Raw genomic sequence first — 12,957 nt, 5'->3', positions numbered from 1 at the left:
TGGAAAAATCCCCTCCATTTACCTTTAAAATATCAACTTTATTGATTTCACAATAAATTCTACATTTCAAGCTACAGTTGAAGTATAAAAGTTTGGTAAAATTACTGTATATTTTAATATACCAAATATAAAAATGAATTGTAGTCAGCAAATATAAAACGTGAATGAAAGGCATCAATGTATCTACACAGAGGCGAAATGACGGGCAGTTAACTAATCGAGATAAGAATTCATGATTGTCATTGAGAGCTGATTACTTTAAGTCTTTGGTATCGCGTGTAATATTGCAAAAAAGAGAAAAAACAGGGGGCCATAACGAGTTTGAACGGTCCCCCTGGTAGAAATGTAAATTTCATAAAGCTCTCATTATTCAATTCAATAATCAAATTAATTAGCGAAAAAGGAGAAAACAGGCTTTCAATTAGATAGAATCTAAGTTAAGTATTTATGGCACGTGAGCCGACTTAAGGCTCCAAACGCCAGCGGTTCTGGCACTGGGTAGGCAGTGCCTTCCTTATCTCATCGATGTTCTCCACGTCATTCCTCAGCCTTCCCACCTCTTCCTCGTAATTCTTGACCCACTGGGTCTGCAAATTTTTCGCCTCCGTGAGCGCACGAATTCTCTCATCGAGATTCGTAGCTTTAATCTCCTTCTCCGCTGCCAATAAACGCTCCTCAAGACGATTGAGATCAGCGTCGTCGATCTCTGGCAATGCCTCAAGCTCCCCAATGATCTCCGCAACGTCAGCAAGTGTCTTATCTACCTGCTGACTTGCAAATGCGACCTTCGTCCTTGCCTGGCCCACCCGATGATTAACATCATTCGTAACATTCACATTACTCCCAACCCTGACTTCATACTTCTTCGCAATCGAGTCCGTCATCTCCACTCTCGTATGTAGCTTGTCAGCCTCGTTATTAAGCCTCCAGGCCTCCAATTTAGTTTTATTCGCCTCAGTTCTTATGACATTAGCATGTGTACCAGCATCGTCGGCATTTCGTTGGGCCTCGGCAGTGATATTACGTGCCCCAGCGGCATTATGTTCCGCCCCATTAAGCACGACTTGCGTTTCCGCAGCTTTCAGAATAGCCTCCTCAACCATAACACGAATTTCTTCGATATTACGTAATGCCTCCTGGGCTTTAAGCTTTTCCCTCTGTACCTCAGCGTCGAATTCACCCAATTTTTTCAGAGTCTCCTGAGCCTCCGCCAGCGTCTGATTGCCCCGCTTCACAGCGTCATTGGCCTTTTCGTTGGCACCGTCGACTTCTGAGAGCAACTCTGCAGTGGCTGCCAGTTGATCCTGCGCTTTATTCAATAATTCTTCGCTTTTGTGAATTTTTTGCTCTAGATCGAACAGCAGTTGCTCGTTGTCTTGGAGCATTAGTTGGGCTCTTTCTTTGAGCATTAGACCCTCATTACTAACAGCCTCCACTTGTTCTTGCAGTTTCTCAATATCAACTGTGGGAACTGTCAAGTCCAGTACCAATAAGTATACCGCCTCGTCGGCGACAGCTGCTGCTTTTGCGGCCGCTGTGCCCGTTAAATTTTTCACCTCGACGAAGCGATCCTCCAGAAGCTCCAATTTATTATCCAGCTCCCTAATCTCCTCGCTAATATTTGCGTACTGTGCAATTGCCTTCTTAGCAAGATTATATGCTTCTTGAGATGTATTTCTAGCTTGTTCAGCGAGGGCATGAATTTTTTTTGCTTCATTTGTATTCGTGTCAGCTACAACACGCGCCTGATGAGCAATATTAGTCATGTGTTGGTTCTGCTGGCCAACCTGTTCAGCACGTTTTTTTGCTTCTGCCAGGGCCGAGGCTCCCTCAGTCGCCAAATAATCTTCAGCCTCTGTCAATTGCTCGTGAATCTTGTCAAGAACACTCTCAGCCTCATCGATACTAGTTAGACCTTCGCTCGTTGTTCTCTTGGCTTCCGCCGCCGTCACATCAACTCCCTGCGATATTCTGTCAATCTGGTTGAGTTGATCTCGTAGCTCCTCAATTTGCTCCACCAGTGTTTTATTTTCATTTCCTGATCCTGCTTTCGCTGTTTGCAACAGTGTTCTCACCCGCTCTTCAACGTTTTGAAGTTCTCTCTCAAAATCAGAGTCCTTGATGACGGTCGGGCTGCTGTTGATTTTCCTCAGGGTATTTTCAAGATCGACGAGCCTCCTTCGGTGGGCATTGACAGCATCCTGTACTAAATTGTAGCAAGGAGGACAGTCCACACAGCCATACTGCCGATTATGCTTGTTTTCCTTGCAACGATCGCATCTCCTTCCCTCAACATTGGTTAAACAAGGACACTGTCCATTAGCATCACACTGAAGATCCTGAGATCCAATATGATCACAGTCACAGAGCTTGCAACCTTCCCTCCCAAATCCGTATTGATATGGGAGGCAAGCGTCGCAGCGTTGGCCAGTGATTCCAGGACGACACTGACACTGTCCACTGTTGGCATCGCAAGTTCTGTTGTAGGAGCCCTCGGGGTCGCAGTTGCAGGCGGTGCACCCGTCACCGGACAATATCTGGTAATATCCATCCTCGCATTTATCACAATTTTTTCCAATGACGTGAGCCTTGCAGGCGCAGAATCCTGTCAGTTGATTGCACGGGGCCACAGCTCCACTTTCTGTTTCTTGAGTTCCAGCTGGGAAACACTGACACAACTTACAGCCGTCCTCCCTTTTGTCTGACAGGGCATCCCCCCAGTAACCCGCGAGACAGTCCTCGCAGTGGAATCCGGCTGTGTGGTTCACACATTTGAGACATTCACCTGTTTCGTGGTTGCAGTTCCTCACAGCGTTAAGGTCGATGTTTCCATTACACTCGCAGGGTCTGCAGGCGATTCCTCTGTCCGGATTTCCAAAGTAACCATCGGAGCAGGTCTCACAACGAGCCCCAGTTCTCCCCAGTGGGCATTCCGAACAGATTGGGTCTGGATTGTTTCCCAGAAGTATGCAAGGGCCGTTGTTAGGACACGGGCAGGGCTGACAATCGTAAGGTGTTTCTTTCAAAGGATGCCCGTAGTATCCCCGGGCACAGAGTTCACAGTTACTTCCTGCAGTGTTGTGCTGACAAATGCAGGCACCAGTTTCAGCCTCGCAGATGTCAGCGTGACCATTACAGTTACACGGTACGCAAAGGGCAAAGGGACCGCCGTTTGGCGGCTCGTGGTGGAAGCCAGGGGCACAGGACTCACAGAACTGTCCGACGTAGCCGTGGGGGCATTGACAATGCTCCACCCAGTCTGCTGCCTGCCCTGCGGCTCCTCTCAGGGCTGTCTCCAGGCGAACGTCGTCTAGGAAACCACGACCCTGGTGTGTATAAGTTCCACGGATTTTGATGGAAGTCAGGTTCGAAAGAATTGACATGAAATCGCGAGCTGAGAGGCGTGGCTGCCATCCGTAGTTCGGGTGCTCGTGGAGGCGGAATTTGTAGGTTTGAGAGGTCACCGAGGGCAGTCGGTTCTGTTGACCGAATATGGGCTGGGTTATTTGCTCTCCATTGCCTCCTTCGAGGATGACATCTCTTGCTGTTGGCGAAGGATCGGTTTCACCGATTTTCAGTGTGAAATAAAGGTCTTGGTTGTAGGAAGCTCGTTGATCACCCAAGAATCTGTCAGGGGCCACGAAATAAACGTTATCGCGCTCTGGGGCAGATACCTGGACTGTTTGCGTGACTGCGTCGTAATGAAGGGGAAGGGTTTTTCCTACTACGTTGGCAGACCAGCGCTCATTACCTCTAACGAACATGCTCTCAATTATTGTCTTTGAGTAACCGTTCGCAGGCCTGCAGATGGCGGAGTGACCGAAGCAAAAGCAGGGCGTGCAGCCGAATTCGTTCTCCAGGGCGAGATTGAAAAACCCTGGACGGCACTCGCGACAACGCTTACCTTCGACGTTTTCTTTGCAGGAACACGCACCTGTTTGAGCGTCACAGCTGGGTTGGTTTCCCAGGGAACCTTTTGGGCTGCAGTCGCAGGAGGTGCAACCGATCGAATCGAAATTGTAGAAATTTGCAGAACAACGATCACATTTATCACCGGTTATGCCAGGCTTACACTGACATTTACCTTCACTATTGCACTGAAGACTTCTCGAACCTAATTGAGAGACAGATGTTAATGAAGAGGTAACAAACTTTGTGTTAGAGTCAATTAAAATCCCTTACCTATTTCATTACAGTTACAAGCGATGCAGTAATTATCTTCAGGACGTTCGTAGTAGTTCTCCTTACACCTCTCACAGTTGGCACCAGCCCTATTTGCCCTGCACTCGATGCAATGACCACCGTGGCCAGTTCTAGCGTACAATTCTTTGTCAAAGTAACATCTATCCGAGTATCCATTACAGTTGCAAGCTGCAAAAGGCAATTCCAATCACTTTAGCAAATGAACTCTCTGTCAATAGTTGTAAGACTTACGGGAAGATTGGTAATATCTTGCCAATAATCTGCTACGATACCCCGAGCCCATAAAAATCCCCCCCAACACTAAAATAATCAGCAGATTTTTCCTCATTTGAATCAATTAATATAGCTAATGATCGAAAGATTCACTATCTCATGGGAACAACTTCAAGACTGATGCTGCAAGCTCGCTTTGTCATATCCCCCACCTTCATACAACTCATCGGTGAGTGCATATATGGCAAAGCTGGCCCCTCGATAAAGTCACCATTTATGGCGAGTGGAGCTCGTAAAAAAAGTCAAACCAACGACAACTCGTTCTTTCTTTTCACTTGTCGCTGTTTGACGACAAATTCTTCTTACCTTTACATTCGTGGGCATCAGTGTGCGTTGCACGGCCCCAAGGTGCATCATTGTAAAACGGGAGGCACTCGTTACAGTCTGGGCCGGCAGTGTTATGCTCACACCTGAAAAAGTAAATTAAAAGTTGACTACACTGCGCAAAAAATCAATTTCCCAACTGTTCATTAGCTTGGGAGCTATATTTCTTTAATCGAATATCTCTTCTGAATGCCCCGACTCCAGAAAAGTAAATACTTCTCATAAATAAGTGGAAACAAAAATTTCCTTCAGTGTAAATAGTGAACCAATATGTTTTGGAGTAAATTTATTTATGGGGGGGAGGGATTGAGAAATGTGAGCAATTGCTGACCGACAAACTCTCAGGTTGTCTTCATCAGTGCTGGTTATGCAGACGCCGGCGTGGCCGTTACATGCGCAACGAGCTCCGACAGCGATATCGGTTATTGCGTAATAATAAGATTTAAGGACGGCTGGATCTCCGAATACATCGTCACCGAAAGTGTTCAGACGATCGAGGCTGAATCGTAGATCTGTTGCTTGCACCCATTCCTAGAACGTGAGGGCATGTATGTAGTGCAAATTGAAATTAATATCCCTAAACCTGTAGTAAAAGGGGAAAACATACTTGTAATGCCGGATTTGTATCGAATTGAAAAGCCGAGGGTCTTCCCTCGAGCGTCGAAAAAGCAACAGTTCCCTTGGTCAGGGGAGAGATATCGGAATACTCAGAATTACAGAGAACCCTAGTGTCGTCTCCCCGGACGGTTTCCTTCGAGTCTGGAAGTCCATACATATCCCTGCACGATGCCGAATAGTACTGATATGGCTCCCAATTAGATTTATCATTGTTTCGTTTGTAAATCCCCCAACTCTCGGGCCTGGGAGTCTCAAACAGGACACGCACGTAAGTGATATCGAAGGTTTTCCCTGAAAATCATTTTTTTTTATGAATGAAGATAAGTGAAGCTACTACACCAATGGACCACATGTAAAGCAAGGTATGTTCCCCCGTTCTACAAATTTATCTCAAATGCCATAGATAAAGGGTCAGAGCTCACCGGAACTTGAATGAACCCACTTTGTCTTTATCAATACCATTTCGTGTGATATTTTTGTGGAATTCAATGAATGAAGAACTCATACATACCCAAATGAAGCGTCAGATTCACTTGATTCGGCCAATCGACATTCTCCAACATTGTTTGAGACTGCCACCAAGTGGCATTTTCATTGTTATCCTGATCAGTCAAGTAGATAGCTGGGTGATCTCCCCATCGGCATATGTCACAGGATTTCTCCTGAACACGTGTCTGCTTACAGAATTCTGTGGGAATTCCACCCTGCCCGCAAGTATTGGTCGCTTCAATGACCAGGTTGAAGGCTGCATTTTCAAATGGTGGAATACACCTCTATAAAAGACACAGAAAAAAACAGCATTTAACAAATTATTTCTCTAACTAAAATATTTTTTTTGTCATAAGTCGCAAAATGCCTGAATGAAATCCATTTAACTGTTTTTGTTATGAATTTTTCATCCTTGTCCTTGATTACTGGCTACTGAGTACATTTATCTATCGTGTGGACCCAAAAGAGGAAGCATAGTCACATGAATATGTCTATCGTTTCGTTATTTCGTCCCTTTTTATCGTTCCATGATTTTTTCTCTTATCTTCGGTAGAAAAAAACGTATAAAACGGGGAGTTGAAGCAATTCGGAGAACAAAACGATAACCCCTCGTTCACGTTGGTTTCATCCGAGAGTGGGTGAGGATACGAGATGAAGACGACAGAGAACGATAAAGATTACCGAAAGTGCTTGTGATTGTGAATATGAGGCATGCATAATGGATTATTCAATGTTCAACTAATTTTCCAAAGAAATTTCAATACAATGAGCTGCAATTTTTTAAGGCAATCTTTTTAATTTGTTTATAAATACCTGAGGCCTTCCAGACTCGTCGTAACACTTGACTTCGTCTTTATTCTGGGGTATCCGATGATACAACTCCTCGGACGGATCTGGCTCTCCCAGGACTAGAGAGAGGATCGCTATTGCCAGCAGCAATAATCGCCTCCCCATTGTTAAACCCGAACAACTATGTACAATAACGATCTCAGTATCGATTATTCAATCGATGATGTTTTTTCCATCCGCCCGCCAGCGGCTCCCGAGCTTGACTGAACCGGCGCACCACTGAATCTTGCGTTTCTCTCAGTATCTGTAATTTTTTATTTTCTACTTTTTCCTCCGTCGCTTTGGTTACGCTCATCAGTGGTAACAGCTATTCATCGCTCGGTCCATCTGATCTATCGATCCGAGGATCTAGGTGACAACGATTTAAGACGTGGGGTAATTGCCAATAAAAAACTCCAAGCCACTAATATCAAGGAAAATTGATCAAATTAATTAGAAAGTTTTTTGCCTTCAGTTCTAGAATATTTTGAGGAACAAATGATCTGTAATTATTTATTTCACGTCTTCGGGTAGATGATCTCAGTCTCAATGAGTACGGGAATATATGGTCTCCTTTCAGTCTCGACATATGCAGGATTGACTACGAGTGAATTTATTTAATATTCCGCTGGAGTTTTTCTTACTTTTTTAACGAAACTCTTGGTTTGGACTTTTGCCTGTTCGGTATTGAAGATATAATAAAACATGAAAAAATTAAAATCCCGAGCTGAGATAAATGGGCTCGTGCTCATCATGATGATTAACATGAGACCAAAAATCCCCGTCTCCACTGGGACTGGACAGTCCCTTCAAAGTATATTGTCTTCTGACGTGGGGACCTTTGTGAGAGTAAATCTGTAAATGCAGATGTAGTGTTTGGACTATAGCATGTACTGCAGTGAACAAAATTCCAACGGTAGTTTAGTTTATCCCCCGCGGCAGGGGGTAGCGTCTTGGCCTTCCGATAAATCCCGAAAAATCGAAGAATTTCAGGCTCTATCACAGCGAAATGTTAATGAATTTTCTCAGAGCTTGATAGAGGTGGCTAGGAACGAACCTTAGATCACTGCAATCACTCCGGTCTAATCAATAATGGAGCCTTCACGAAGATGTCAAAAACACAGGAGTGAATGAGATCCAAAACTGCAGGGCTATTTGCAAATCCCACGATGACTGAGCGGACACAAGCGCGGAAGAGTTTTATGTATTTACAAAGGAGAGGTCTAAATTGTGCCCACATACAGGAGAGAACGTAACTAGGGAAACTGGAGGTGGAGAGCAAACTGAGAGTGTGGAGGGAATGAAAGAGCGTGCTCTCTGAAGAGGTCTGCGGCCATCATCTGTCCTTTTTTACCTCACACTGTCTCCGTCGTATTTTCTCTCCTACGCTGTCCCCACGGCACTCAAAGGCCCCGACCTTTCTTCTCCCTCTGGAACGAAACCTGAATGAAAAAAAAAAAAACGGGAATGAGGAACACGGGGAGGTGCTGAAGTTTTTCAGAATTCTTCTTTTGAATTTGATTTGAATTTTCTGGGAAGATGAAATGGGGAAAAACGGATATGGGGATATCTTTTCCACCCGGAAACTGGGCACTGATACTGTCCCACCCACATAATGGTATTTGTCTCGCTCTAGTGAAGGCAAGACCGCAAGACTGTTATCTTGCACCGATTCATGCCTGTGATCCATAAAGGGGACTCTGTTGCATTTTAAACTCAGGGGCGTATGAACTCGATAATGAGGGACTAATGCACTCCAGGGTCTTTGAACAATACCGCGAGAATTATTGAAAACATGGAGACAACAGGATTGCACATGTTTGCGACTCCAAGTACTTCATTCTCTACTACTTTATTATTAAATTTAGCTTTCAAATTCATATGCTCTCCTCCACTTTTCATAACAACTCTTTTTGGAGTTCATACCAGCTGTGGCCATGTCATGGAGCATGGGTAACACTGAACACTGGTAGTATAGTTCTAAATATATACCCTGCCACTGTCTTCAATGTAATTTGATGTTTTAATGGCACAAATAATTAATTTTCGTCTCATGGAGGGAAGTGGTGAATGGAAAGTGCCGTACGGCTGCTCGAATTTTCATTGTAATATGTAACATGATTCAAAAAGGTTTAAATTTATTATGGGATACCCACTCACAATTTGGAAAAATGAGTTAAAAATAGTTGAATAATTATGGAAGGGAGTGTTCTTTCACTCGTGGGAGAGAAGCACGTGCTCGCAATGGGAAACGTGTCTACGAATATGTATCGGAATGTACGATTATATGATAAAGTTTCCCCAGCTTCCTTATTTTTTAGAATAGATATTAACAACTTAAAGCGTTTGATTGTAACAAATTAATGACGAGGTACTTGAGAAATTTACGGTTTGCACTGGCATGGAGAACAACTTATTCACGATAAATTGTTATGGTCAACCCACGCATCCTACAAATCCCATTATGGAATAATGGTCAAGTCAGACATGAGGAAAATGTAGTTTCGAAGTTTATAATTTTATTCTTCAAGTGATTGCAATTTGCATTAAATTCATAACTAATCGTCTAACTAGAGGGATGTAGGATTAATTAAATAACTACTCCAATAACGTCTTGAAATGATCTTTCAGTTCATCAAGATCCCTAAACAGCTCAAACTCTGAAATATCTTTGTACTTGTCTTTTGTGTCGCAGTCATGCATCATGAGGAATGCATACCATCCCGCATCTTTTGCTCCAACATAGTCCAACTTGAAATTATCCCCAACGTGTACAGCCTCCCCGGGTATTATTGCCTCTCCTCTCGCTTGTTCGCCTAATCTGAGCGCCTCAGTGAAGATCTTGCGGGTTGGTTTCTCGGATCCATAGTTGTAGGACGTCAGAACGAAAGAAAAATAGTCTCGGAGGCCAGTGCTCGCAAGGATTCCCTCCAAACGGTCGTCGAAATTTGATATCACTCCAACTACGATATCCTGTTTGTTCAGGTAACTCAGGAGGTCCTTGGCCCCTGGGTACAAGTGCCAACAGTTGTTCGTGCCATAGAGTTCTATTAGATTGTGTGATACCTGTCATCAATGAGAATAAAATTTAGATTTAGACAGAGGGAACAATCCCCCATTCAAGAACGGATTGGTAGTTTGTTGGTTCTATTAGAAAACAGCAGGATCCACATTATGAAAAATTACCTTCTCCAGTACATCGTGGGATATTCCTGGATGTTGATCCCGGAAAACTCCATAAACAAGATTCTTCCACCACTTCTGCCAGCCAAGACCGGTGTGTTTACCAAAAACCGGATGTTCATTCGACAAACGTGAAAAATGTTCTTTGAAACTTGGCGCCAACAGTCGTAGATCGAGCTCCGGGGCACCGTATTTCACTCCAATTTCCCTGTAATGCTCCAATTTCGTTTGCAATAATGTTCCAGTAACGTCGAATGTTACTAATCGTGGTCGAACGAAATTCATAACTTGTGTTTTCATCAGCCATTCGATGACACACGTAATTTGCCCAATTGGACAGAAAGCCGGTTGCGCCATCTGACAACCACTGTGTATGGTTTCTATGTCAATGCATATTTTATTCAAAAATAATATACGTGCAATGGAATTTATGAAATGCAGCATCATCGAAAAGGTGATTTGTAATTGTGGGGCAGGAATTAAAAAGATCCACATGATTTCAAGGTTTAGACGTTTATTCTAACCTACATATAATCACCATCATCTTCCCAGTCTTCATCGCAAAATACACATCAACAAATTCTAGAAAACAACCTGAATGACAAATTCATCCGAATAATAATAGTAAAAAAAACGAGAATAATTTATTTGAATAATTCAACAAGTATTTCGAATAATCTACTCAACTACAGCGTAATTATACTTCAGCGCGCAAAAATAGTCTCGTTATTTTTGACGACTGTCAATAAATTATTGTTTATCGACATTTAATACGTTAAATGCGTGTGAATAAATAGCTCTAAGCGTCTTTATTTGCAGAACTGCATGGTTGTAATGACAGTCGGGTGCAGGATAAAATGCGCCTGAATTTCTTTTTTTCTTATAATTCGGTAAACTGAACAAATGAAGAGGCGTTCGTATAAAGGGCAGAGTGATCAGCACAAGCCTCCTTCGTACTCGTCCTCCTCCTCCTCATTTTTCTCTTCAGGGGATGTCTCAGGGGTCTTTTGAGGATCTTCGGGAGATTCACTTGATAGATGGCTGGAGGCAAGACCTTTCTCTATTGATGCAGTGTCCTGAAAGGAGAAACCGTGACTTTGCACTTATAAATCAATTAATAAATTCAAAGCATTTCTTACATGATTGACTTCAGCTTCGACAGTCTCACGGCTAGCAGACGGCTTGTCAAGATTCGGTGATACGTATGGTGGTGCAGCATTGGCTCTGACACCAGCAGGTGGTACAGCGTATTCCTGTTGAGGTAGTGGAAGTCCCCTAGCTAATTTTGCGTATTCCACGTCCATATGCTTGATGAAGGGACTGTTCAGGGCTGCCCTGGCTGCATTGGCATCCTCATTGTCATAAGCCTGAAGCAGCATCTCCAGTGTTTGAATCTAGAATCCGAGCACAATAGATTCAAGTAACTAGCCCATTGATGAATTTAATTTGTGGGATTTTGCGGGTTATTTACTTCTGGAGCGTCACAGTAGTTTCCCCACTCTCTGAAAGCCTTCTCAGCGGCGACTTGATCGCATCGAGCAAGTTGGATGAGCACCAACACCACCGCTAATCTTCCTACTGATGGGGTGTGCTCGATACGCTGATGACAACTAATTTCTCTTCTAATCGCATTAGCAGCTTCATCGTAGTTCTTTAGTTTGACTAGAATTTTTGCTACTCTGCTTAGATGCTCAGCTGCCTGCCTTGGACTGTCTTCCCCCTATTTAAAAATGACAAGCTTCGTAGAACTTTTTCTCCCGCTACGGTTATTCTCATTCATTATCACTTTAATTCCACTTTTAAGTTGAAAATTCAGTATTAAATTAATATACCATAGCAATCTCAGCTGCTCTCTGAAACAGCGGTAACGCAGCAGGTGGATCAGAATTCTCGATCATTTTACCAGCTTTATCCAGAACAGTAGCACCAGACTCTGGTGATCCATGCTGCTGGTACCACGTGCATGAGGAATTCGCGAGTCTTGGGATCTCTGACAATTCTCCTAAGTCCCTCGAAATGAGGATCACTTGCTCGAGACTCCTAAATGTGGAGAAATATTTTTTACATGCAAACACTTGAAAGATTAAAAAAAATTGTGAACTCACTTTGCCGCGTGGAACCATCTTAACATAATTAATGACAGTCAAGGGAAATAATGAAATTTTTGTTCATTCAGTAATAATTCAGGTACAGATGTGATGAAATCATTCTCTCATACGTGCAGTGACTCGCGGAGTCACAAGAATTCGAGATATTAATACTAAAAATAGGACCATATAACCTATCTCGTTATACCAAAGGATACGCTCGATTTTCTTTGTAGCAATCTGCAGCTTTAATCAGGGCATCCTTGCATTGCTTCAGGGATTTTGCAATCCGAAAGCAAGTGGCTTCATTTCCAGCAAAGGAAGAGAACATTTATAACAACATTAATCGCAAAGTCTTGATTGAAAGATTTCAAAAACAGATAGACCGTTTCTAAGTTCAGAATATAAGAAATAATCCCGTGGCTATAGCATGCCCCTCGCCAATTGCCCTCATAATGAGAAATTTATAATATTTCAAGGACACACATGACACCCTTAAAAATTCATGCTCATTTATGCTCCAAAAATCAGAGTAGTTCTACCTGCTTGGTTGTACTCTTCAGCTGCGACTTCAAAATCCGGTCTCCACTTGAGTAAACTAGTCTTCAAGCTTCATAAAAAATAAATAGAATGGTCAGACTGATGAATTTCCATCAAAACGTCATTATCACCCCAAAAATCACTCCAAACGCTCAATACCTTTTCTCAGCTGCGCGAATATGCGCGTTTCCCTCCTCTATTTTTGACATTTTCCTTCGAATGATGTCTGATCTCCGAATCACTCAGTTTGCCACAAATATAATCAACAATCTGTGAATAGATCTGCAATTCTTCGGGATTATTTTCCACCCCTATCAGCTGTCAAATGGGCTCTACTACGCAAATGACACCCTAACTCTGCCCTTTCTCCACCTACGGCTACGGCCACAAGTGAAAAGAGGTGAGAATCTTT

The 12,957-nt window shown here is 43.2% G+C and overlaps 3 protein-coding genes across 5 annotated transcripts; all 3 read right to left on the bottom strand.

The window, feature by feature from the left end:
- Window positions 1-17: 17 nt before the first annotated feature.
- Lanb2 (Laminin B2) lies at window positions 18-8,037 on the bottom strand. 3 transcript variants are annotated; one of them, XM_064130280.1, is made up of 8 exons: window positions 7,793-8,037; window positions 6,721-7,159; window positions 5,930-6,191; window positions 5,408-5,709; window positions 5,132-5,331; window positions 4,783-4,886; window positions 4,183-4,371; window positions 18-4,114 (listed from the first exon to the last, which is right to left on the bottom strand). In XM_064130280.1, exons 2-8 carry the CDS (start codon window positions 6,859-6,861, stop codon window positions 465-467), a joined length of 4,848 nt encoding a protein of 1,615 aa, XP_063986350.1. In that variant the 5' UTR covers window positions 6,862-7,159; window positions 7,793-8,037; the 3' UTR covers window positions 18-464. The 3 variants fall into 3 exon arrangements, with proteins under 3 accessions (XP_063986350.1, XP_063986351.1, XP_063986352.1); XM_064130281.1 differs by having other exon boundaries at window positions 6,721-7,104; XM_064130282.1 differs by having other exon boundaries at window positions 6,721-7,000.
- Window positions 8,038-9,234: 1,197 nt separating this feature from the next.
- On the bottom strand, window positions 9,235-10,255 carry LOC135167270 (rhythmically expressed gene 2 protein-like). Its single transcript, XM_064130300.1, has 2 exons — window positions 9,922-10,255; window positions 9,235-9,801 (listed from the first exon to the last, which is right to left on the bottom strand). The coding sequence occupies exons 1-2, from the start codon at window positions 10,216-10,218 to the stop codon at window positions 9,334-9,336; spliced, it is 765 nt and encodes a 254-aa protein (XP_063986370.1). The 5' UTR covers window positions 10,219-10,255; the 3' UTR covers window positions 9,235-9,333.
- A 160-nt stretch (window positions 10,256-10,415) lies between these two features.
- LOC135167144 (gamma-soluble NSF attachment protein-like) lies at window positions 10,416-12,943 on the bottom strand. Its single transcript, XM_064130024.1, has 8 exons — window positions 12,705-12,943; window positions 12,548-12,615; window positions 12,224-12,308; window positions 12,024-12,041; window positions 11,751-11,958; window positions 11,390-11,638; window positions 11,058-11,312; window positions 10,416-10,994 (listed from the first exon to the last, which is right to left on the bottom strand). The coding sequence occupies exons 1-8, from the start codon at window positions 12,752-12,754 to the stop codon at window positions 10,854-10,856; spliced, it is 1,074 nt and encodes a 357-aa protein (XP_063986094.1). The 5' UTR covers window positions 12,755-12,943; the 3' UTR covers window positions 10,416-10,853.
- Between the last annotated feature and the right edge of the window lie 14 nt (window positions 12,944-12,957).

This window comes from Diachasmimorpha longicaudata, chromosome 11, assembly GCF_034640455.1.
Source record: "Diachasmimorpha longicaudata isolate KC_UGA_2023 chromosome 11, iyDiaLong2, whole genome shotgun sequence".
In the NCBI taxonomy this organism is placed as follows: Eukaryota; Metazoa; Arthropoda; class Insecta; order Hymenoptera; family Braconidae; genus Diachasmimorpha; species Diachasmimorpha longicaudata.
Note: the sequence above shows the minus strand (reverse complement) of the source record. Positions and strands in the feature narration are given on the sequence as shown.

Bases quoted from the DNA above. Each gene is read 5' to 3' on its own strand.
- Lanb2 (XM_064130280.1), bottom strand. From the start codon at position 6,861: ATGGGGAGGCGATTATTGCTGCTGGCAATAGCGATCCTCTCTCTAGTC. The intron at 6,192-6,720 runs GTATTTATAAAC...TGTCTTTTATAG, and splicing joins ACGAGTCTGGAAGGCCTCAG to AGGTGTATTCCACCATTTGA. The intron at 4,887-5,131 runs GTCAGCAATTGC...TTACTTTTTCAG, and splicing joins GACAACCTGAGAGTTTGTCG to GTGTGAGCATAACACTGCCG.
- LOC135167270 (XM_064130300.1), bottom strand. From the start codon at position 10,218: ATGAAAACACAAGTTATGAATTTCGTTCGACCACGATTAGTAACATTC. The intron at 9,802-9,921 runs GTAATTTTTCAT...CATTGATGACAG, and splicing joins CCCACGATGTACTGGAGAAG to GTATCACACAATCTAATAGA.
- LOC135167144 (XM_064130024.1), bottom strand. From the start codon at position 12,754: ATGTCAAAAATAGAGGAGGGAAACGCGCATATTCGCGCAGCTGAGAAA. The intron at 12,309-12,547 runs GTAGAACTACTC...CTGGAAATGAAG, and splicing joins TGAAGAGTACAACCAAGCAG to CCACTTGCTTTCGGATTGCA. The intron at 11,313-11,389 runs GTAAATAACCCG...CTCGGATTCTAG, and splicing joins ACTACTGTGACGCTCCAGAA to ATTCAAACACTGGAGATGCT.